At 36.8% G+C, this 23,738-nt stretch overlaps 1 protein-coding gene and 1 non-coding gene across 16 annotated transcripts; one reads left to right on the top strand and one right to left on the bottom strand.

Moving 5' to 3' along the window:
* Positions 1 to 834: 834 nt before the first annotated feature.
* Positions 835 to 23,414, top strand: HORMAD1 (HORMA domain containing 1). 15 transcript variants are annotated; one of them, XM_054670577.2, is made up of 15 exons: positions 835 to 983; positions 2,268 to 2,333; positions 4,184 to 4,328; positions 6,788 to 6,851; positions 7,349 to 7,385; positions 9,616 to 9,636; positions 9,898 to 9,924; positions 12,521 to 12,588; positions 13,077 to 13,228; positions 14,675 to 14,931; positions 17,135 to 17,201; positions 17,286 to 17,362; positions 18,087 to 18,170; positions 21,290 to 21,361; positions 22,744 to 23,038. In XM_054670577.2, exons 2-15 carry the CDS (start codon positions 2,301 to 2,303, stop codon positions 22,822 to 22,824), a joined length of 1,185 nt encoding a protein of 394 aa, XP_054526552.1. In that variant the 5' UTR covers positions 835 to 983; positions 2,268 to 2,300; the 3' UTR covers positions 22,825 to 23,038. The 15 variants fall into 15 exon arrangements, with proteins under 15 accessions (XP_054526552.1, XP_054526565.1, XP_054526574.1 ...); XM_054670590.2 differs by lacking the exon at positions 22,744 to 23,038 and adding an exon at positions 23,352 to 23,414 and having other exon boundaries at positions 872 to 983; XM_016926530.4 differs by having other exon boundaries at positions 881 to 978.
* Positions 19,503 to 19,609, bottom strand: LOC112206970 (U6 spliceosomal RNA). The gene has a single exon (XR_002941449.1). It is a non-coding gene; the product is annotated as a U6 spliceosomal RNA (small nuclear RNA).
* Positions 23,415 to 23,738: the final 324 nt, after the last annotated feature.

Below are 23,738 nucleotides of genomic sequence, written 5' to 3' on the forward strand. Positions count from 1 at the left end.
CTAAAAAATTGTGTAATTTGCTTTATTGTGTTGTTTGCTTTATTGGATGGTCTGGAACTGAACTTGCAATATGTCCAAGGTATGCCTGTAATTGAATGTTTACACTGGTAAGAAATGTATTTGGATATATAATAATCTGTAAACTAAGAAGCTTGTACTACTGAATAATCTCCAACTACTAATACCTACCCACTCTGATTTTATTTTATTTCTAAATGAGACAAATTACATTCAAAGCTATCCATTGTCCCCAATGACATAACACAGTGGAAGTGGCTAAGTAGAAGACTGCTAAAGCAAATGGTTTCCTGAAGATACAGGAGATTGGAAGGTGGAAATGCAATTTGTGGTAGTTCCAATAAGAAAATCAAAAGTCAGCCGGGTGTGGTGGCTCACGCCTGTAATCCCAGCACTTTGGGAGGCCGAGGGAGGCAGGTCACCTGAGGTCGGGAGTTTGAGACCAGCTTGGCCAACATGGCAAAACCCCGTCTCTACTAAAAATACAAAAATTAGCTGGGCATGGTGGCGGACGCCTGTAATCCCAGCTACTTGGGAGGCTGAGGCAGAAGAATCGCTTGAACCCTGGAGGCAGAGGTTGCAGTGAGCCAAGATCATGCCACTGCACTTCAGCCTGGACGACAAGAGCAAAACTCCGTCTCAAAAAATAAAAAAAAAAGAAAGAAAGAAAATCAAAAGTCAGAAAACAATCAGAAATTCAGTAACTGCACACGCAGTTACTTAACCTTCCCCCTTCTGTCTGGCTTTTCCACTGCCTGAGACGTGGCGCTGAGCCTTCCCGTGTCTGAGGCTCCCAGTGCACCTTGCGCTGCTCTTGGCGGGAAAGGTGACCTCGACCAGGGGTCAAAAAGCCACTGTCGCGCCCCAGCGGGTGACCGTTGAAGGAAAGCGCATGCGCGTCGGGCACAGCGCGTGCAGCCTCGTGCAGCTCTTCTGGTCTCCGGCGCCCGCCCCTCAGACGTAATGTAATATATATTAGTGTGTATATATGTGTGTGTGTGTGCGTATATTTTACTTTTTAATCTCTTTGTCTGTCAGCTTCCCCCTACTTTTAAGTTTCTTAAGGTCTTAGTGGTAAAACATTTGCGGTAAAAATGTATACCCACTTACTTGTCAACAGAGGTTCTTGAGATGGGGTGAGTACGGACGGCGAATTCAGGATTTGTCAGGATAAATTTAAACGTTTAACGTAAATAGGTTCTTCTATGAAGTTTGCCTCTTTAGTAAACTCTTCCAGCTGAATTGTCTGATTAAGAAAAGTGAAATTGGGGCCGGACACAGTGGTTCCGGACACACAACTTCCTGTAATCCCAGCAAGTTGGGCGGCTGAGGCCGGAGGATCATTTGAGACCAGCCTGACCAACATGGCGAAACCCCGTCTCCACTAAAAATAGAAAAAAAAATTAGCGGCCGGGCACGGTGCTTCACGCCTATAATCCCAACACCTTGGGGGCCGAGGCGGGCGGATCACGAGGTCAGGAGTTTCCTGGCCAACATGGTGAAACCCCGTGTCTACTAGAAATACAAAAATTAGCTGGGCGTGGTGGCATGCCTGGAGTCCCAGCTACTCAGGAGGCTGAGGCAGGAGAATCACTTGAACCCAGAGGGGGAGGTTGCGGTGAGCCGAGATCGCGCCATTACACTCCAGCCTGGGCAACAGAGAGAGACACCGTCTCGAAAAAAAAAATTTGTATATATATATATATATATGCTGGCTGTGGTGGTGGGCACCTGTGGTCTCCGCTACTCGGGAGGCTGAGGCAGGAGAATCGCTTGAACCCGGGAGGCGGAGCTTGCAGTGAGCTGAGATCGCGCCACTGCACTCCAGCCTGGCGACAGAGCGCAACTCCGTCTCAAAAAAATGAAAAATAAAAAGAAATAAAACTGAAAAAGTTTAGAGGGTTTGCCAGGCAATTTTTCATTACTGAATACCTACCTGTACAATGTTGTCATTGTTTGAATTTGTATAGGGAATAACAATAGGAAGATTGTGCCTTTTTAAAAAGTTCTCTTAAACAGTTTCTTAATAACCCATTTGTTTGAGACTTGCTAGTCAAATGGCTTCAAATCGGGACCCTACTCAAAATGGTTCAACTGCAATATCGACCTCTACGTTTTTGAAGACTCTATTTTAATTAAAGAAATTCAAATTTATTCACATAAAATTGTTTTGAATTTTATATGTGGTAAACTGAAATGTTAGAGGAAAAAAATGAGCTCTAAGTTAAAGCTTGTATTTGTGTCACAAGGTTGAATTAAAGAAAATACTTTATCAGAAGAAGATGGCCACTGCCCAGTTGCAGAGGACTCCCATGGTATGATTTCTTGTATTTTGGTATATCTTAATAATAGCTGCTTTTATTGTTTCTTGAAGTCTCAAATACTCTGTTGGAAGTTAGGGCTCAACTATTTGAGGGTTTTATGATACCAGGAAACTGCATGTTTTAAGAAATGAAGATATTTGCTAAAGTATTTTGAATTAATTGAGAATTCTATTGGATGTTTGCTGCATTGCATTAAATTGCTCATTCACATTTAATTTACATTAGGTATTAATGAATACTGCTTTGTTGCTTTGATGAAATTATTGTTCATAGCAGTCCACCTCTAGAACATGAATGTTCAATATATAAGCAGAATAAAAATAAATAAATAAGAAAATGAGGCCGGGCACGGTGGCTCACGCCTGTAATCTCAGCTATGAAGGTGGCTGAGGCAGGAGAATCACTTGAACTCAGAAGGGGGAGGTTGCAGTGAGTCGAGATCACACCACTGCACTCCAGCCTGGGTAACAGTGAGACTCCGTCTCAAAAAGAAAGAAAATGAATGTTTGTAACCGAGAGACAAATATGCATTTGCTATATTTGTATAGGATTTTGCATTACACTTAACCTCTGTTATACCTACTCAGTGACCAAAGAGAAAAATCAATGTAATCTATCCATGTGTTATGCATTTACAGACAGTTAATCTGCAAGAGGATTCTTAAGATTTTTAGGTACTTTTTGAGCTGAGGCTGAGGTGAGAGGATTGCTTGAGCCCAAGAGTTTAGGTCAGCCTGGGTAACATAGTGAGATGCCATCTCTACAAAAAAAAAAAAAAAAAAAATTAGCCAGGCATGGTGGTGCAACGCCTGTAGTCTCAGCTACTTTAGAGGTTGTGCGAGGATATATGAAATGTCTAGAATAGGCAAATTTATAGGGACAGATAGGCTAATGGGTAGGACATGGGATGGGATAAGGGACAGGGAGTGATTGCTAATTGGTATGGGTTTCCTTTTTGGGATGAAGAAAATGTTATGAAATTGGTGGTGATTGTTGCACACACACCTCTGTGAATAAACTAAAAACCATTAAACTGAAAAACACTTTATATGGGTGTCCCAAAAAGGTGTTTTTAAAATACCAGCCACTATTAACATTTGTTTTATTCATCCTCAAAATACAAGCATTTGATATATTTGAATATAATCTGAAGAATTATATAATGATTATATACTTTTTTTTTGAGATGGAGTCTCGCTTTGTCACTCAGGCTGGAGTGCAGTGGTGCGATCTTGGCTCACAGCAACCTCTGCCTCCTGGGCTCAAGCAATTCCCTGCCTCAGCCTCCCAAGTGCTGGGATTACAAGAGTAGCTGGGTTTACAGGTACCTGCCACCACGCCCAGCTAATTTTTGTATTTTTAGTAGAGACAGGGTTTCACCATTTGGCCAGGCTGGTCTTGAACTCCTGACCTTGTGATCCACCCGCCTCAGCCTCCCAAAGTGCTGGGATTACAGGCCTGAGCCACTGCACCCGGCCTATACTTTTTTAATGAAATACTTTGTGCCCATCAACTTGCATCCAATGGAGGTTGTAGGCAGCTGTGATTGTGCCACTGCACTCCAGCCTGGGCAATACGGTGAGATCCTGTCTCAATTTAAAAAAAAAAAAAAAAAATTAAAAGATTTTTAGGTACTTTTTGCATATGTCCTTTAGGCTATTACCCTAGAAATACCCTCACATTTTTATGCCGCTCTGACTTTTGGGGGATTACTAACCAATATAGGGAGGAATTCTTGGGGTGAGTACTATGCTTATACAAAATTGGTTATATGTTAAGTCAAGAGAAACTTTATTTTTAATAAATTTAAATAAAGTGTTCTACTTTCCCTTGAATTTTAGAGTGCACTGGTATTTCCCAATAAGATATCAACTGAACACCAGTCTTTGGTGTTAGTGAAGAGGCTTCTAGCAGTTTCAGTATCCTGTATCACGTATTTGAGGGGAATATTCCCAGAATGCGCTTATGGAACAAGATATCTAGATGGTAATACAATATTTATTTTAAAGCTTTCTTTTAAAATGGTATTTTTATTTTTGCTTGCTCCAAAACTATAATTTTTGACTTAGAAATTTTATTTTAATAGAAGCTTTATTAATACAATTCACGTACCTGACAGTTCACTTGTTTAAAGTGTACATTTCAATGATTTTTTTTTTTTTTTTTTTTTTTTTGAGACGGGGTCTCGCCCGGGCTGGAGTGCAGTGGTGCCATCTCGGCTCACTGCAAGCTCCACCTCCTGGGTTCACGCCATTCTCCTGCTTCAGCCTCACAAGTAGCTGGGACTACAGGCGCCCGCCACCACGCCCGGCTAATTTTTTGTATTTTTAGTAGAGACGGGGTTTCACCGTGTTAGCCAGGATGGTCTCGATTTCCTCACCTTGTGATCCGCCCGCCTCGGCCTCCCAAAGTGGTGTGATTACAGGCGTGAGCCACCGCGCCCGGCCCATTTCAATGATTTTTAATAAATTAACAGATTTGTACAACCATCACCACAGTCAATTTTAGAACATTTCTTCATCCCAAGAAGAAACTCCATACCCCTTAAGCCACTATGCACTTCCCCTCAACCTTCCCAGTCCTAGGCAATCACCAATCTACTTTCTGTCTGTACAGATTTACTTATTCTGGACATTTCATATAAATGAAATAATATAAAATGTGGTCCTGGCCGGGTGCAGTGGCTCACGCCTGTAATCCCAGCACTTTGGGAGGCCGAGGCGGGCGGATCACAAAGTCAAGACATGGAGACCATCCTGGCCAACATGGTGAAACCTCGTCTCTACTAAAAATACAAAAATTAGCCGGGCATGGTGGTGCATGCCTGTAGTCCCAGCTACTTGGGAGGCTGAGCAGGAGAATCGCTTGAACCCGGGAGGCGGAGGTTGCAGTGAGCCGAGATTGTGCCACTGCACTCCAGCCTGGCAACAGAGCAAGACTCAGTCTCAAAAAAAAAAAAAAAAAAAAAAAAAAAAGTGGTCCTTTGTGACTGGCTTTCACTTAGCATGTTTTCAAGGTTCCTCCGTATTGTAGCATGGATCAGTGCTTCATCCCCTTTTGTTGCTGAATAATGTTCTATTGTATGGCTGTACCACATTTTATTTATCCCTTTATCAGTTGATGAACATTTGGGTTCTCTTTTTGGCTATTATGAATAATGCCGCACTGATGTACAAGTTTTTCTTTTTGTTTGGATACCTAAATGGTTTTAAAATATATACATATATATATATATTCAATACCTTTAGAAGCACTTAATCATAAAATTTTTCCTCAGTTTCTCAAGTATAATTTTACCTGAAATTATGCTTATAATGATGAAAGAAATCAATAGAAAACATACAGTAGTAGTGTATGTTCTTGTGCTATTTTAAGGAAGTAAAAATAATACAGCCAGGGCCAGGCGTGGAAGCTCACGTCTGTAATCCCAGCACTTTGGGAGGCTGAGGCAGGAGGATCACTTGAGGCCAGGAGTTCAAGACCAGCCTGGTCAACATAAGGAGACTCCATCTCTATTTTTTAAATTAAAATAATAATAATAATACAGCCAGTTTATACTACAATAATAACTTATTTCTCAGTACATTATACATGCATAATATTGTACACCAGTTATGTGCTGGGCAATATGTTAAGCACTATGTTATATACGATATCTTGTTAATTCATGTAGCAGTCCTACAAATACCTGTTTTTCAATTAAGGTACCTGAGGATATGAGAGACTCTCAGTCTTTTCCACTGTGTTACATGTTGCTTCTTTGCAGGCCTCTTTGTTTTTGATAGCCCGTTAACTTCTTGGCCTTTACAAGTATTTTACTGGGATAAGATTCTAAGATTCTTGTATAACAATGGCATGAAAGCAACATATCTAATTTCATGGATTCTATAAGTTTTTTACGAAATATTTTTGTACCCATCAGCTTGCATCCTAATTATTATGATGGCATCTTATAATAAATATTAAAATACTACTTTCATATAACCTTTCTTCCTTTAATTACATTAATAATATTAATTATTGCTATTAATAATTTACCTGTGCTGGGCAAGGTGGCTCACGCCTGTAATCCCAGCACTTTGGGAGGTTGAGGCAGGCGGGTCACCTGAAGTCAGGAGTTCGAGACTAGTCTGCCCAACTTGAGGAAACCCTGTCTCTACCAAAAAATACAAAAATTAGCCGGTCATGGTGGCGCACCTGAAGTCCCAGCTACTGGGGAGGCTGAGGTGGGAGAATGGCTTGAACTCGGAAGGCAGAAGTTCCAGTGAGCTGAGATCATGTCACCGCACTCCATCCTGGGTGATAGAGTGAGACCCTGTCTCAAAATAATAATAATTATAATAATAATTTACCTGTAATACACAGCAGAAGAAAATAAACTTCATTTAAAATTTCTAGTTGTTTACTTTTCTTAAGTAACTATATTTCATCATTTTTGTGTTTAGATCTTTGTGTCAAAATACTGAGAGAAGATAAAAATTGCCCAGGATCTACACAGTTAGTGAAATGGCAAGTAAAAGAATACCTAAAGAGAGAAAATTATTTTTTTCTCATTTTACTTTTTTTTGTACCTTGGATACCTTTGGTGTTTAACCAAATTTTAGTGAATCACCCTTTAATGCTAGATAGCATTTTTGTAGGTCATTAAATTTTCCACTGAAGTTTTCCTCTCCTTGAAGTCTAGGTATTTGGAAAAATAAATTTTAAAAATAAATGTTTCTTTATTTTGTGCCCCATGCAAGCAGGCTTTATTTATTTTATTATTGTTCCCCACAAATAGCTGTCAGATATTTTGTATTTTCCCTTCCATCTCTATCATCATTTTACATTTCTGCCACATTGTTTTTTATGTTTTGTCTTGTTTTAAGCTAGTTAATAAGAAGGGAGCTTTAATAAGACATTTTTGTATTATTTAGTAATGAGATAATATGGAAATTTATGAAAATAACTATTTTCTGGAAATGCATTCAGTCTAAAAATGAATCCTTGATTTTTTTTTTTTTTAGGATGCTAGGATGTTATGATGCTTTACAGAAAAAATATGTAAGTCTTGCAATCTCTTTATCCTTTTTTTCTACAGTTTATGATCTACAAATATAACTGGAGTTATGATGTAGTAAAACATTCATTTGAACTAACTTGAGTGTAGGTCAGTCTGAATTACTGAAAAGCCTAAACATTTGAATATTTTAAAGACTAATCATCAACTCATTTAAAGATAATGGAATTAACACTAAACAAATTTTTCCAAGCTAGTTTTTTTAACACTTATTTGTATTAATAACACGTGTTAACTTACAAAAAAGTTAATGAATTAAAGAGTCTTTTCAAATAGTTTATTCATTAGTTTCACATGCCTTCTACAAGCTTGTTTATACTAATAATTTAATAAATTATTTTCTTATTAGGGTTCAAAAATAAATTTCCACATAATCTAGGTTAAATTGTCACAAATTCTGAATTAGCAAAATTAAGAAGGTTTTAAGATGTATTGTAATCCTTTTTGCATACTTAGTATAATTTAGTACCAACTTGCATAATGAAGTCCAGCACTCGGCTAATTGTGAAGAAGATGAATTTTTTTTTTTTTTGAGATGGAGTCTTGCTCTGTCGCTCAGGCTGGAGTGCAGTGGCACCATCTCGGCTTACTGCAAGCTCCGCCTCCCAGGTTCACGCCATTCTCCTGCCTCAGCCTCAAGAAGATTAATTTTTATTCATGGTTCCTAATCTTCCCCATTAAGGCGTAGTAAATATTGAGCGCCCGTTATGTGTTAGGCATCTCTTCTAGGTAGGAACTGGGTAAGCTAACAGTGATCAACAAAACAAAAAGGGTCCCTTGTATAGTAGGAAAACAAGTAGTTAATAAAACAAATCATATACTTTTCAATAATGTTAAATTGCCATTAAAATTTTTAGCAAAAGTATGTGGTAAATGGAAAGGTGAAGTAACTTTAGATGGGATGATCATAGGAGCTTCTCTGAGGAAGTGACATTGAAGAGACCTGAATGAGAAGAAACCAGCCAGGCATTGATTTTAGGAGAAAATACTCCTGGCAGAGCAGCAAATGCAAAGAATTGGAAGTTTAGAGAGTTCCAGGAACAAAAAGAAGGCCAATATGACTGAGGGCAATTGTGCAGTGGGGGAGAATAACATGAGATGAGCCTGGGCAGATAAGCAGGGCCAGAGCACTCAGTGGCTTTTATTTTAGGTGCAAAGAAAAGCCATTCAAAGGTTATACATAGAAATGTAATATTTGATTTACATTTAAAAATTGTTTTAGGCCAGGCATGGTGGCTCATGCCTGTAATCCTAGCACCTTGGGAGGCCAAGACACGTGGATCACCTAAGGTTAGGAGTTTGAGACCAGCCTGGCCAACATGGTGAAACCTTGTCTCTACTAAAAATACAAAAATGAGCTAGGCGTGTTGGCGCGCCTGTAATCCCAGCTACTCAGGAGGCTGAGGCAGGAGAATTGCTTGAACCTGGGAGGTGGAGATTGCAGTAAGCTGAGATCATGCCACTGTACTCCAGCCTGAGTGACAGAGTGATACTCTGTCTTAAAAAATAATTGTTTTAAATCACTTTGCCCACAATTTAGAGAATATGCTGTAGAAGGAGATTAAGATTGGGAGTAAGGAGAATAGCACCTAGGCCATTACTGTAGTACTGGTGAGAAATAATGGTTGCTTAGACCAGGATAGCAGAGAGAGGAGATTCAGGATAGATTTGGCAGTAGAAGTGATTGGATTTGTTGATGGACTGGCTGTGTAATACAAGGAAAAGATCAGAATCAAGGATGACTCTTAGATTTTTGGCAGATCACTTGATTAAATTATTTTCTATGATTTTCTTTTCCTATGGTCTCCAAAACTTCCTCCCTCTGTTGAATTCACAGGGCCCTGAACTCTGCTTTTTCTTTTTTCAAAATCAGTTCTCATTGTTTTCAGTATAACACATATATTGTGTTATTTCACAATATATATATTTTTTCCTTGTAACTGGCAGTAATGTCCTTTTTGCTTAAGTCAATGAAATAAAGTGCTGACATGAATTTCAATCATCAGTAATTTTAGTAGCAATAGATATTTCAGGGGATAGGGAAGCATATCTAAGGTACTGCATTATAGGCATTGATCTTATGCAGTCAAGATCTGCAATGATTGTTTGTTATTAGGAATACATGTTGAAATAGGACAAAGAATTCTTATGATTCGTAATGAAAAATTATTTTATAGACTACAAGTAAGATTTTTGTTCTTTGTTGTATTTCAGCTAAGGATGGTTGTTCTAGCTGTAAGTATTTTTAAATTGTGTGTTCTTTTTTTAATACTGCCAAATTTGGCCTTGCTTAATTAAATGACACTAAAACTATCAATTGATTATGTCACATTATTCAAATAACTGATCTATTCAATGGAATGAAAAAGTAATATTTTGGGTGGTCATTTTTATTTGTTTGTTTTGCTGAGTTCACATGAAGTTTAGTCTGAACATCTAATTTAGTTCTTGAATACTTAGCCTTAGATAACTCAATTGTAAATTGTTTTTAAATAGGTATACACAAACCCAGAAGATCCTCAGGTAAGTGTGCTTGAGTTACTAAAGAAACATAATGCCTCTAATATCTAAAAATAACACGAAATATAATATAAGAATATCTTATGCTTTTAATTATGCTTTAATCAATATACTTTCATATATATTTTCACATTTGAGCTTCATAAAACTCTTCTGAGGTAAGGCAGGGCTTGGATTGTTACCTTTAAACAGATTAGCATGACAGAGATTATGTGACTGATCTTAGGCCACAAAGCTTACAAACTGTTAGAAACTTAACTTAAATCTCCTGACGTCGAATTCTTTGTAGTATTTTTTATACTACATTTTAGAATTATGAAAGGGCTTGAGTTTTAGGAAAGTAAGAAAGTCATCCTTAAACTTCGAATATTCATCCCAATCCATTCATAGCTACCTATTTATCTTACCATTAAAGGAGAGAAGGGAGAACGTGAAAGGGAAAACCAGAAGATAAGAAACAAGGGGGAAAGATCTACCGAGTGCTTACTTTATATTAGGCTCTGTTCTTTGGGGCTTTATGTGCATTATCTCATTTATTCATCCCAACCTTCATGAGGTAACCACTATTAGCTTCTCCGCTTTACAGATGAGGAAATCTAAGTACAAGGGGTTTCTTGCCTAAGGTCATAGTGGCTGAAGTGGCAGAACCAGGTTTTTGAACCTAGGAAGGCCAGTTCACAATTTGGGTGTTTACCCATTACGCTATAGCTGTTACAATATAACGTTTCATTCAGTCAAGGAGAGGTAGATTTAAACTGGTGTTAAAAATAGATGTTTAAAAACATCACTATGTAAGCAATGAAGTATAAAGAAAGCAATAGAAGTATTCACGCTTCAGGAGGGCTGAGAATGTGTCTTTTCTTTGATACTCACACCTGCGATTAATGCTTAATATGTGTCCATGCTGACAAAGCAGATCATTTGGGTAAAGGCTGTGAATTAATAGATTGTGTTCAGAAAACTAATTGATTGTTCAGAAAATGTTCATTTATTTTCATATGTTTTATAATTGTGCATTTTTTCTATCAGTAAATTAGCAACCTTGTTGATACAATAATAATATTTATTGAATGTTTACTATATGTCAGGTACTTTATAAAGTACCCTGTATAAATTATCCCATTTGTGAATATTTATTCACAACTATCAATGAGATATGTACTGTCTTTAATCTCTTTTTTAGCTGGGGAAACTAATACTTAAACTAAGGCTTAAGTGGCTTGCCTGTGGTTACAGTATAGCAAAGATTTATGCCCTGTGTTAGCCACTCTGCTGAGGTATGTTGCCTCCCTTATCTGCCTGCTAAGGAGTTCCTTCCATGTGGTATAAATAACTGAAGGGGTGGCCTGCCCCTCCACACCTGTGGGCATTTCTAGTCGGGTGGGACGAGAGACTGAGAAAAGAAATAAGACACAGAGACAAAGTATAGAGAAACAATAGTAGGCCCAGGGGACCGGCGCTCAGCATACCAAGGACCTGCACCGGCACCGGTCTCTGAGTTCCCTCAGTTTTTATTGATTATTATCTTCATTATTTTAGTAAAAAGGAATGTAGTAGGAGGGCAGGGTGATAATAAGGAGAAGGTCAGCAACAAACATGTGAGCAATAGAATCTATGTCATAATTAAGTTCAAGGGAAGGTACTATGACTGGACATACACGTAAGCCAGATTTGTTTCTCACCACCCAAACATCTCAGTGGAGTAAAGAATAACAAGGCAGCATTGCTGCAAACATGTCTCGCCTCCCACCATAGGGCAGTTTTTGTCCTATCTCAGAATTGAACAAATGTACAATCGGGTTTTATACCGAGACATTCAGTTCCCAGGGGCAGGCAGGAGACAGTGGCCTTCCTCTATCTCAACTGCAAGAGGCTTTCCTCTTTTACTAATCCACCTCAGCACAGACCCTTTACGGGTGTCGCGCTGGCAGATGGTCAGATCTTTCTCATCCCACGAGGCCATATTTCAGACTATCACATGGGGAGAAACCTTGGACAATACCCCGCTTTCAAGGGCAGAGGTCCCTGCGGCTTTCCGCAATGCATTGTGCCCCTGGTTTATTGAGACTAGAGAATGGCGATGACTTTTACTAAGTATACTGCTTGTAAACATTTTGTTAACAAGGCACGTCCTGCACAGCCCTAGATCCCTTAAACCTTGATTTCATACAACATATGTTTCTGTGAGCTCCAGATTGGATCAAAGTGGTTGGGTCAAAGTGGCTGGGTCAAAGTGGCTGGGGCAAAGCTACAAATTAACAACATCTCAGCAAAGCAATTATTTAAAGTACAAGTCTTTTTCAAAATGGAGTCTCTTATGTCTTCCCTCCTACATAGACACAGTAACAGTCTGATCTCTCTTTTCCGTACAATAACATACATTACAATGAGTTGGGAAATAAATGTCTCTCCAAGACTGAAGCCCCAAACCCAAACCATGAAAACTGACTATGAGGAATCAAAAGTTTCAATGGATCAATAGGGATTAATATGGCAGAAAAAAGTATTGACTAGATGTTGAGTCATACAAAACAGAATATAGCTATTTAGCAGCTAGTACTGAATATCAGAAGCATAACTGCGATATTTTCTATTTAAGACAATTTCAGAATGTTACCAATTCAAATTCAAATACACCAATAATGGACCACTCATGGACTTCATAAGGTATTGTTCTATAGTTTTCTGTTTGTATTACAGATTACCACTTATTCATATTAATGCTATATAGCTAAACCTCAGGATTCATTCTGAAACTGCAGGGACATCCCCAATTAACCATCAAGATGTGGCTATGCAAAATGGAGTGGTGGCTTGCAGTAGCTTCAAGCCAGGATTCTGTGGCTAATAATAAGCAATTTTAATTGTGGAAAGAGAACTTAGGTGATTAGAAATATAGAAATATAATTTTAAAACATAATTTGCTTTCTTTAAACACTTAATATAAAATGCACTTAAGTAAAATTAAGTTATTATTTATAGCAATGATATTAATATTAAAATTTTATAATAGTGACATTAAAACACATGGTAACTTTCAAGTTAACAGCTTAATGCTATAATAGAAATAAGAATCTCAAATAGTTAAAATGTAAAGTTATGATATTAGAAGCCACAGGTTTTATAAAATAAATTAATATGTGATTATCTTCTAGTAAAAACCGAAGCAACGAATCTAGCATGTCGTCTACTGACACCAAGAAAGCAAGCATTCTCCTCATTCGCAAGATTTATATCCTAATGCAAAATCTGGGGCCTTTACCTAATGATGTTTGTTTGACCATGAAACTTTTTTACTATGATGAAGGTACTATTTGCAATACATCCTGTTTCAGTTGGTACATATGTTTTATCATTATTGAAACAATTGGTTTCCATTCCAAATATTTTTAGCACCTAAATTTTTTGAAATTATAAAATTTACACTTAATATCACTATTCAAGAAAGAAAGATTTACAAAATTAAGCTTTAAAATAGATGCTTCTCTAGTGATAGGAACATATCCATGTGAAGTATAACCTCACTCAAATTTAACAATGAGTTAACAGTTTTCACTTATCAGATTGGTAAAACGTGTTAATCCATTATTGATAAGGATGTGGGGAAACAGGAACTTTTTTTTGTTTGAGACAGAGTCTTGCTCTGTCTCCCAGGCTGGAGTGCAGTGGCATAATCTCAGCTCACTGCAGCCTCCACCTCCTGGGTTCAAGCGATTCTCCTGTCTCAGCCTCCTGAGTAGCTGGGACTACAGGCACTCGCCACCATGTCTGGCTAATTTTTGTATTTTTAGTACAGATGGGGTTTCACCGTGTTGGCCAGGCTAGTCTTGAACTCCTGATCTCAAGTGATTCACCCACTTTGGCCTCCCAAAGTACTGGGATAACAGGCGTGAGCCACAGCACCCGGCCGAGCAGGCACTTTTATACACTCGAGGGACTGTAAACAGGTGCAACATTTTTAGAGGACAATTTGGCAGTATCAAAATTTTAAATGCACACTATCTTTAATCCAGAAATTCTATAGTGAGAAAAATATATTGAAGATATAATTGTGCAAATACGCAAAGTTATATAAGGATTTTGATTATAGCATTGGCTAAAATAGGAACAAACTGGAAACAACTTCAGTGTCCTTCATTGGGGACTGAGTAAATAAATTATGGTCCATCTGCGTAATAGAATACTACACAAGCTGTTAAAAAGAAGGTGCTGATAAATTATGTTATCCAAGATATATTATTAAGTTAAAACCAGCTAGGTATGGAATGGTATGAGCTCATTTGTGTTTTTTAAGAAATTTTATATATATTTCCTAAAACCTATGTAAATATGAAATATCTTTTATTATATGCATGTCTTCTAGAAGAACATAAAGCAACAAAAATGACAACTAACATTTACTGAGTATTTACTATGTGCCAGTTCTCTTCTCAACATTTTACGACACTTTATTTTATTCCCACAATGACCCTATGAAGTAGGTACTATTATTTTCACCATTTGACAGATGAGAAAATCAAATCAGGGATGACGAGTAATTTACTCAAGGTCACAGACAGTCAAGTGAAGAAAACAAAGCTTACCTTTAGGGAATAAAATGGGGACTTGGACATAGCAGGAGAGTAATTCGTATGTTTTACCTTATGCCCTTATATACTATTTGAAATACCTGCAATCTGCATGTGTTTTTATAATAATAATTATATTTTCTTTAATTTCATGAACAGCACAGTTTACACTTACTTTTTTGCAGTTACACCCCCAGATTACCAGCCTCCTGGTTTTAAGGATGGTGATTGTGAAGGAGTTATATTTGAAGGGGAACCTATGTATTTAAATGTGGGAGAAGTCTCAACACCTTTTCACATCTTCAAAGTAAAAGTGACCACTGAGAGAGAACGAATGGAAAATATTGATTCAACTATACTATCACCAAAACAAATAAAAACACCATTTCAAAAAATCCTGAGGGACAAAGATGTAGAAGATGAACAGGAGCATTATACAAGTGTAAGTGTATTTCAAGAGTTATAAAGAACAATAATAACAAATGTTTGACTCAATTCTGAAGATTTTTCATAGCTCCCATTAACATTTGTGTAAATTCTGTATTATAATCATAAACTCAAGGTTGAAAGGGACCTTAAAGTCTAGGCCTATGGTTTTAAAACTTTTTACTTAGCCCAAACAACATTGTACTAGAACTTAAAAGCACAACTATTCTGGTTGAAGTAGGGAATGTTCCTGGAGGCTCTGCCACTCCCTATGTCACTTACCTTCTTAGTGGACTCTGAGGAAACCCCTAGGACTCTAGGGCATAATTTGAAAAGCATTGCACTAGTCTAACTCCCGGCTAATGATGGAATCTTTTCTACAACATCCCTACTAAGTGTTCAGGTAGCCTGTGCTTGAATTTCTCTAGGGCCTGGAAAGTCACTGTTCTGAAGCAGCCTGGAAGTTCCTGGAAGTCAGGAAAAGTGTCTCATTCAACTTTTTAATCATCCTGTGCCTAGCACTTGGATTTCTAGTTAGTGCGTCCTAAGTATTAGTCGAGTGAATGGATGAATAGAAGTATAAAAGAGTTTTTTTGTTGCCTCACTTCCAGCAAATATGAAAGTCATTATTGCTTTAATCTTTCAAGCATTAACATTATGTCCTTTAATCTTACCTCTCTTGTATTCTGTGTCTCAATTTATTCTAAATTATGACTACAGTACTTATGTACAGAGATTCACTATTCTGATTAGGCTGTCTAACCACATCTTTACACATAGAAAATTCAATCAATTTTCAACCAATTCAGTCAAAGAAAAAAACTTTTTTCTAAGACCTAAATCCCAGTCTTGCTTTATAACAAATATGGCTGAGGTGTTTGTAGCATTCTTTAAAATATTTAAATCTCTTTCACATGTATCACAAAGGGAACAATAATTGTAATGTAGACATTAAACCTGTTGCAATTTCTACCATAACAGGACTGAGCTTATCCTTCAATAACTCTCTGAAGAGTTTTTGTTTATTACTTTTTTTTTTTTTGAGACAGAGTTTCACTCTTGTTGCCCAGGCTGGAGTGCAATGGCACGATCTCAGCTCACAGCAACCTCCTCCTCCCAGGTTCAAGTGATTCTCCTGCCTCAGCTTCCCAAGTAGCTGGGATTACAGGCATGCGCCACCATGCCTGGCTAATTTTGTATTTTTAGTAGAGACAGGGTTTCTCCATGTTGGTCAGGCTAGTCTCGGACTCTTGACCTCAGGTGATCTGCCCACCTGTGCCTCCCAAAGTGCTGGGATTACAGGCATGAGCCACCACGCCTGGCCGAAAGTTGTATATTTTTATCATTTGTCCTTAAAGCAACCCTGCAAAATAAAGAAAAATAGTATTTTATACTTTATTTGGATTAATAAATTGCCTTTTGATAGAAATTCTAGGAACACTTTTATTTCTAGCAACCATGAGGTAGTTGTAGGTTTTGGGGGTTTTCTGGTTTGTTTGTTTTGTTTTGTTTTGTTTTTTGAGACAGAGTCTTGCTCTTTTGCCGAGGCTGAAGTGCAGTGGCAGATCTTGGTTCACTGCAACCTCTAGCCTCCTGGGTTCAAGGTATTCTCCTGCCTCAGCCTCCTGAGTAGCTGGGATTACAAGCGTGTGCCACCACGCCGGGCTAATTTTTGTATTTTTAGTAGAGACGAGATTTCACCATGTTAGCCAGGCTGGTCTCCAACTCCTGACCCCAAGTGATCTGCCCACCTCAGCCTCCCAAAGTGCTGGGAATACAGGCGTAAGCCATTGCGCCTGGCCTGGGTTTTTTTGTTTGTTTGTTTTTGAGTCAGGGTCTCGTCCTGTCTCCCAGGCTGGAGCGCAGTGGGATGATCACGGCTACTGCAGCCTCAAACTTCTGGGCTCAAGCGATCCTCTCACCTCAGCCTCAGGTGACAGAAACATGCCACCACACCTGGCTAATTTTTAAAATTTTTTCATAGAGACGAGGTCTCATCATATTGCCCAGGCTAATCTGGAACTACTAGTCTCAAGCAATCCTCCCTCCATGGCCTTCCAAAGTGCTAGTAATACAAGCATGAGCCACCATGCCCGGCCAGTAGTTTTATATTGTATTTAGCCTTCACATGAAACAAATTTGTTCATAAATGCTTTCTGCTCAGTTGTTTCAGTTCCTTTTTGAAATGTGTCAATTTTTTTCTTCACATAATTATGTAGGATGATTTGGACATTGAAACTAAAATGGAAGAACAGGAAAAAAACCCTGCATCTTCTGAACTTGAAGGTAAGAAGTTAATGAAAATGTACATTAACTCACTTCCAACTCAATTTTATACCCGTGTAACTTTTTTTTTTCTTTTTTATACAGAACCAAGTTTAGTTTGTGAGGAAGATGAAATTATGAGGTCTAAAGAAAGTCCAGATCTTTCTATTTCTCATTCTCAGGTATAAACTTGATAGTTTCATCTCACTTTTGTTTTGTTCACAGGACAGTTGCTTCTGTGCTAATTTTTTATTTTTCAGATTTTCTTATTCCAGGTCTTTTAGAATACAATTCAATATTTAGAATGCTTGTTATTAACTAAATCTGGAAATTATATGTTGATGAATTTTGAGTATATTACTGGTGGATTTGTTTAGTAATAAACCTAAATACTATTGGTAGAATCTGAGAATTTCAGAGCTAGATAGAATCTTATGCAGTTATTTATTCCACCCTGCTTTGTATTTATAAGTGGAATATATAATACATTTGTGTTGCCTTGGAGCATACATGTTTTATTCTGCTTTTCAAATACAGTAAAATCCTGAAATAAGAGATTTAGGTAATATGAACTTGGAAATAATATGATTGATGATTGATTGTCTGTCTTCCTCTGCCCAGCCCATTTATCAAATAAGTAGACTAAATTTCTTGTCTTCTGGAAGGGTGGTGCCTGGTGATCATTTGGTACTTTCTCAGTTCAGTGGCTGGCCAATTATGTAAAGTGTCAGTTTCACTATCTTTATTTTTGTGCTTTTTGAACAGTATGAACCAACTCAAAATTATTGATTTTAACTTGACAAGACCCTAAATTTTATGTGGTTAAATTTTTGGACCCCATTTATTGTGTTATGAAAAGGTTTTATTATACTAAGTTATATTTTTTGTAATTATTTTCTTTTTTAGGTTGAGCAGTTAGTCAATAAAACATCTGAACTTGGTATGTCTGAAAGCAAAACAAGAAGTGGAAAAGTCTTTCAGAATAAAATGGTAAATATCTCTTTAGGTTTGTTTTCCATTGTAACCTTGTAATTCTCCCCCATATGTGAGTTTATTTTAATATTTCATTTATTAAACCAGTATTTACTAAGTACCTACTATGTGTCAGGTACTTTACTAGGTGCTTAGGATATAACCTGAATAACACATACTTCATGGTCTTAGCTGAAGTTTAGTAACTGGAAATAAACAAGGAATGATACAGAGCCATTATAGAAGTCTGAATAGGCTACATAGGCACAAAGAAAGGAATGGTTAATTTTACTGAAGGTATATTAAAGAGAGGGATCCGGGAAAGGTTTTGGGAAGAAGTGATACTATCATCCAGACTCCCAGAGAAATTTCCTAGAATGCCAGAATGTTCCCATGCTTGATCTTTTTTTCTTTTTAAATTTCATTTAATTTAAGTTCCAAGATACATGTGCAGGACGTGCAGGTTTGTTACATAGGTAAACGTGTGCCATAGTGATTTGCTGCACCTATCAATCTATTACCTAGGTATTAAGCCCCACATGCATTAGCTATTTATCCTAATGCTCTCCCTCCCTCCAACCCCCTGACAGGCCCCAGTGTGTATTGTTCCCCTCTTTGTGTCCATGTGTTCTCATTGTTTATCTACCACTTATAAGCGAGAACATGTGGTGTTTGGTTTTCTGTTCCTGTGTTAGTTTGCTGAGGATAATGGCTTCCAGCTCCATCCATGTCCCTGCAAAGGACATGATTTCATTTCTTTTTATGGCTGCTTATTTTCTTTATCCAGTCTATCACTGATGGGCATGTGGGTTGATTCTGTCTTTGCTATTGTGAATAGTGGTGCACATACAGGTGCATGTATCTTTGTAATAGAATGATTTATATTCCTCTGGGTATATACCTAGTAATGGGATTACTGGGACAAATGGTATTTCTGGTTCTAGGTCTTTGAAGAATCACCACACTGTCTTCCACAATGGTTGAACTAATTTACATTCCAACCAACAGTGTAAAAGTGTTCCTATTTCTCCATAGCCTCGTCAGCATCTGTTGTTTCTTAACTTTTAATAATCACCATTCTGACTGGCATGAGATGGTATCTCATTGTGGTTTTGATTTGCATTTCTCTAATGATCAGTGATGTTGAGTGTTTTTCATATGTTTGTTGGCCACATGAATGTCTTCTTTTGAGAAGTGTCTGTTCATGTCCTTTACCCACTTTTTAATGGGGTTGTTTGTTTTTTCTTGTAAATTTGTTTAAGTTTCTTATAGATTCTGGATATTAGACCTTTGTCAGATGGATAGATTGCAGAAATTTTCTCCCATTCTATAGGTTCTCTGTTCACTCTGAAAAATATGGAATGCTTCATGAATTTGCATGTCATCCTTGTGCAAGGGACATGCTAATCTTCTCTATATCGTTCTAATTTTAGCATATGTGCTGCTGAAGTGAGCACCATGCTCAATCTTATAAATTGAGTATCTTGTTAATAAGACATTACAAATTAATCTTTTGTATATATCTTGTATAAAATGAATCTCATATTCTTAAGGGAAAAAATCACTGCTTTATTTTAGCTTTTGGTATGAATTATACTAAATCAAAATTCATATTTGATTTTAGACCTTTAAGTTACTCTCAAAGGTTCATTGGGGTGAAGAAAAAGCATTCTGTAAAATACATAAAATATCCAAAGTTTAGGAAATAAATAGCTCACTCTGTTAGTGGTGTGCTAGAACATTTCTTCCCAACTCCCCGCTCAGAGATATCATGTTGGTAGCTTAAATTGGACATGTTGGTAGTATTCACAGCACAGAAATCAGCAAATGCCTCAAGGTTTGTTTCTCTCCTAGAGCTGGTTATTAAACATTATTGGAACACTACTCATTATAGTGCCATTTTTAAGTGTCTTCCCCCACCCCTATTCTCAATGGGAAGTTAGAACTGGCAGAAGGCAGCATTCAAATGAGTATCTCATGAAAGCAAGAGATAAAGGAATGTCAAGATTTACTACTTCTAGAAGCAAAATGTTCATCCTAGCCAGTTTATATGTAGGATGAATAACCTTTACTAGGATATAGGGATAGAGACCAGCATTTTAAAAATTATTAAGCAAGATCTCCTTGTAATGTAACATTAAGATGATTTAGGGACATAAATTTATTTCTGAAATTGCACATGTTTTTGGATATGAACTCTGAGCAAGTGTACTCCTGATTTTGAGAATTATTACTGAATTGTGGTTAGAAAAGGGCAAGAAATGAAAATATTCATTATTATATATACTAAGGAAGTTATCATTGGAAAGCTCATTTCAAGCATCAGAAAAGAAGTATATCCTTTTAGAGAATAGTTGTATGACACCTAATCATTAGTCATTTTCCAATATTCATTTTAATAACTATATATACAGCATTATTAACAATAGCCGAAAGATGGGAAAAACCTAAATATACATCAACAGATGAATGGATTAAAAAATGTGGTATATTCATACAATTGAATATCAGCCATAAAAAAAATGAAGTGCCAATACATGCTACAACTTAGATGAACCTTGAAAACATGCTAATTAAAGGAAGTTACTCACAAAAGTCCACATATTGTATTATTCCTTTCATTTGAAAGTCAGAACTGGGAAAGTTATTGAGACAGTCTTAAGGCTGGTGGGAGGATGGCAGAATAAGAGAGTGATAGCTAAGGTATATGGGGTTTGTTTGTGGGGTGATGAAAGTGATGTAAAATTGATTGTAGTGATGGTTGTACAACTCTGTGAATGTACTGAAAATCATTGAATTGTACACTTATAAATGGGTGAATCATATAGTATCTAAATTATATCTCAATAAAGCTGTTTTTTAAAAAAATTGTATATCCAGCTGGGCACTGTAGCTCATTCCTGTAATCCCAGCACTTTGGCAGGCTGAGGCAGGAGGATCCCTTGAGGCCAGAAGTTTCAGGCTGCAGTGAGCCATGATGGTGCCACTGCATTCCAGCCTGGGTGACAGAGGGAGACCCTGTCCCTAAAAAGTAAATAAATAAATAAATATTGCATATCGTTGCATAAGATTGAAAAATCAAGTGTTGGCTGTTCTTTGAGAAATAACCAATTAGTAATTATTCTATCTTTGTGGAGGCAAATGGAAATCAACCAGTAAAATCTTCCAAAGAAAATCGGAAGAGAAGTCAACATGAATCTGGGAGAATAGTAAGTCTTATGATAATGTATAGTTTGAATACAATGGCAAGGATCAGAATATCATTACTACAGATTAAATTTAAAATGATGAATTTGATATCTTTCGATGTACCTGAGAGTTCTGATATTCAAATTTTGTTTAAATATATTTTGTTCTAAAAATCGAGGTGATTTTGAAATAAGATGCCCTATGTTGGTTTATTAGTTTTTTCCATGTAAACATCTCCTGTCTCATTCCATGAATGATTTAAAGTAATTGGAGGAATTTATAATATATAAATTAAAAATCAGCTGGGTGCAGTGGCTCACGCCTGTAATCCCAGCACTTTGGGAGGCTGAGGCAGGTGGATCACGAGGTCAAGAGATCGAGACCATCCTGGCCAACATGGTGAAACCCTGTCTCTACCAAAAATACAAAAAAAAAAAAAAAAAAAAAGCTGGGTGTGGTGGCGCACGCCTGTAGTCCCAGCTACTCGGGAGGGTGAGGCAGGAGAATCGCTTGAACCTGGGAGGTGGAGGTTGCAGTGAGCCGAGATCACGCCACTGTACTACAGCCTGGCGACAGACCAAGACTCCATCTTTAAAAAAAAAAAAAAATCAGTGCCAGGAAAAATATAAGAGAATATAGAATGAGAAAGTGACAGTACAAGAATACTAAGGCCATTTTGTTTATATAGAACTGAAATTGGGCCACAAATTTGATCTGAGCTTTCTAGAGATCAAAACTGAAGTAGAAGGAGGATAATTTACTAAATACATGTGTTCCCTAAAAATATAGGGTCTTCTCCTAGTACCTCTGGAGAAAAAAATCTTTTCCTGACTTAAACCCTATAGTTGTTTCATATTTAGAACCTTATTTTACCAAATCAGATAATGTATTTGCCATTTCTGAGATAATTATTCATATTTTTCCAACTAGATATTTTAGTATTATTAGTAGGTTAGAATTAAACAACTGAAAACCTAAGACTATTTTTAAAACTCAAATGTTAACGTCTCAAGAGTACAAAAGCAAGACATGATTTAAATCGTACATGATTCCAAGGTAGAATGTTTTTCTATTTGTAGTTCATTTTAAAATCTTTTTTCCCTTCTTATTGCTCTGAAATATTTGGCTATTTTGAGGACATAATGTTAAATCTATCTTCTCACTTCTACAGCAGCCCTACTGAAGATTATACATTTTGCAAGTACATACTTTCAGCAGCCATTGGAAGATGTTAATAATAAATTTTACTCTACTTTTAAGAAACCCAGATATAGTTATGCTAGGTATGCTAGGCATAAATTTTTTTAAAAAGAAGAGAAATCTCAGATACATGAAAAAATCTACAATTAAAGACATTTAAACAGGAAAGTATCTATTCTTAGTAGTTGTTTTCTTTTGACAGGTCCTCCATCACTTTGATTCTCCTAGTCAAGAGTCAGTGCCAAAAAGGAGAAAGTTTAGTGAACCAAAGGAACATATATAAAAATTATTTTTGTTCTGCAGGCTTGCAGAGTTCTTCTCAACATTTAAACTGAAGGACCCTATATTATATTTCCCTAACTCTGAAGATGTATATATAGTTTAAAGCAGTTTGTACACTAAAACTAAGTTTTTGGCTGACTGTCATATTGTGGTCCTTAATCTTGAGATAAATCCAATAGAACTTTTGAATAAAAGCAAAAGTACAAATGTCATAATTGATTCAGTAATAAGTAAAATTTCAAAATTGATTTTGTTCATTACCTACTTAATATTTCCTTTAAATATATACTATCTGTTAAGGCCCTCTAATGCCATTTTTCTAAACAGTAATGTTTACTTTGGTATTAAAATTTGGTATGGATTCACTTTTTACTTATGTTAAAATTATACCATTTAACTGGCTCTTTTGTCATTGTGCTGTTATTAAAACAATGTTCTTCAATATTTTGACATAATGTATTAACATTTTAATATATAATGTACAATTTAAGAATTGGTGCTTTACCTTTACTATGCTTTTTTTTACAGGACAAAAAGACTGATTTTTAAAGTATGGCATTTTTTGCAGCATAAATAAAATATTGTTCAGTACGTAGGCCCTTTTATCGCTTCTAATTTTTATTTAAGTAGCAGGAAATATGGCTTCATTCATTTGAAAGGCTGGTAGGAGGATGGGGGGATAGGGAATACTAATTTTTAGATGATTTCGGTAGCTATTACTTTGCAAGAAGAGTTGAGCACACTTTCTAGAATTTTTGAGTAGTAGTATGAAAAATGCTGTGCTTTTAATGAGAAACCTGGGAGCTAGTTCCAGCCTTGCCTGCTTTCTTTGCTTTAGAAAAAGGAAGACTTAAAACTTGGTCTGTTTGCCGCTTGTAGTTTCAGCAGCCATATTCCAAAAACATACACATCCAT

The sequence above is a fragment of the Pan troglodytes genome, chromosome 1 (genome assembly GCF_028858775.2).
Source record: "Pan troglodytes isolate AG18354 chromosome 1, NHGRI_mPanTro3-v2.0_pri, whole genome shotgun sequence".
NCBI lineage: Eukaryota > Metazoa > Chordata > Mammalia > Primates > Hominidae > Pan > Pan troglodytes.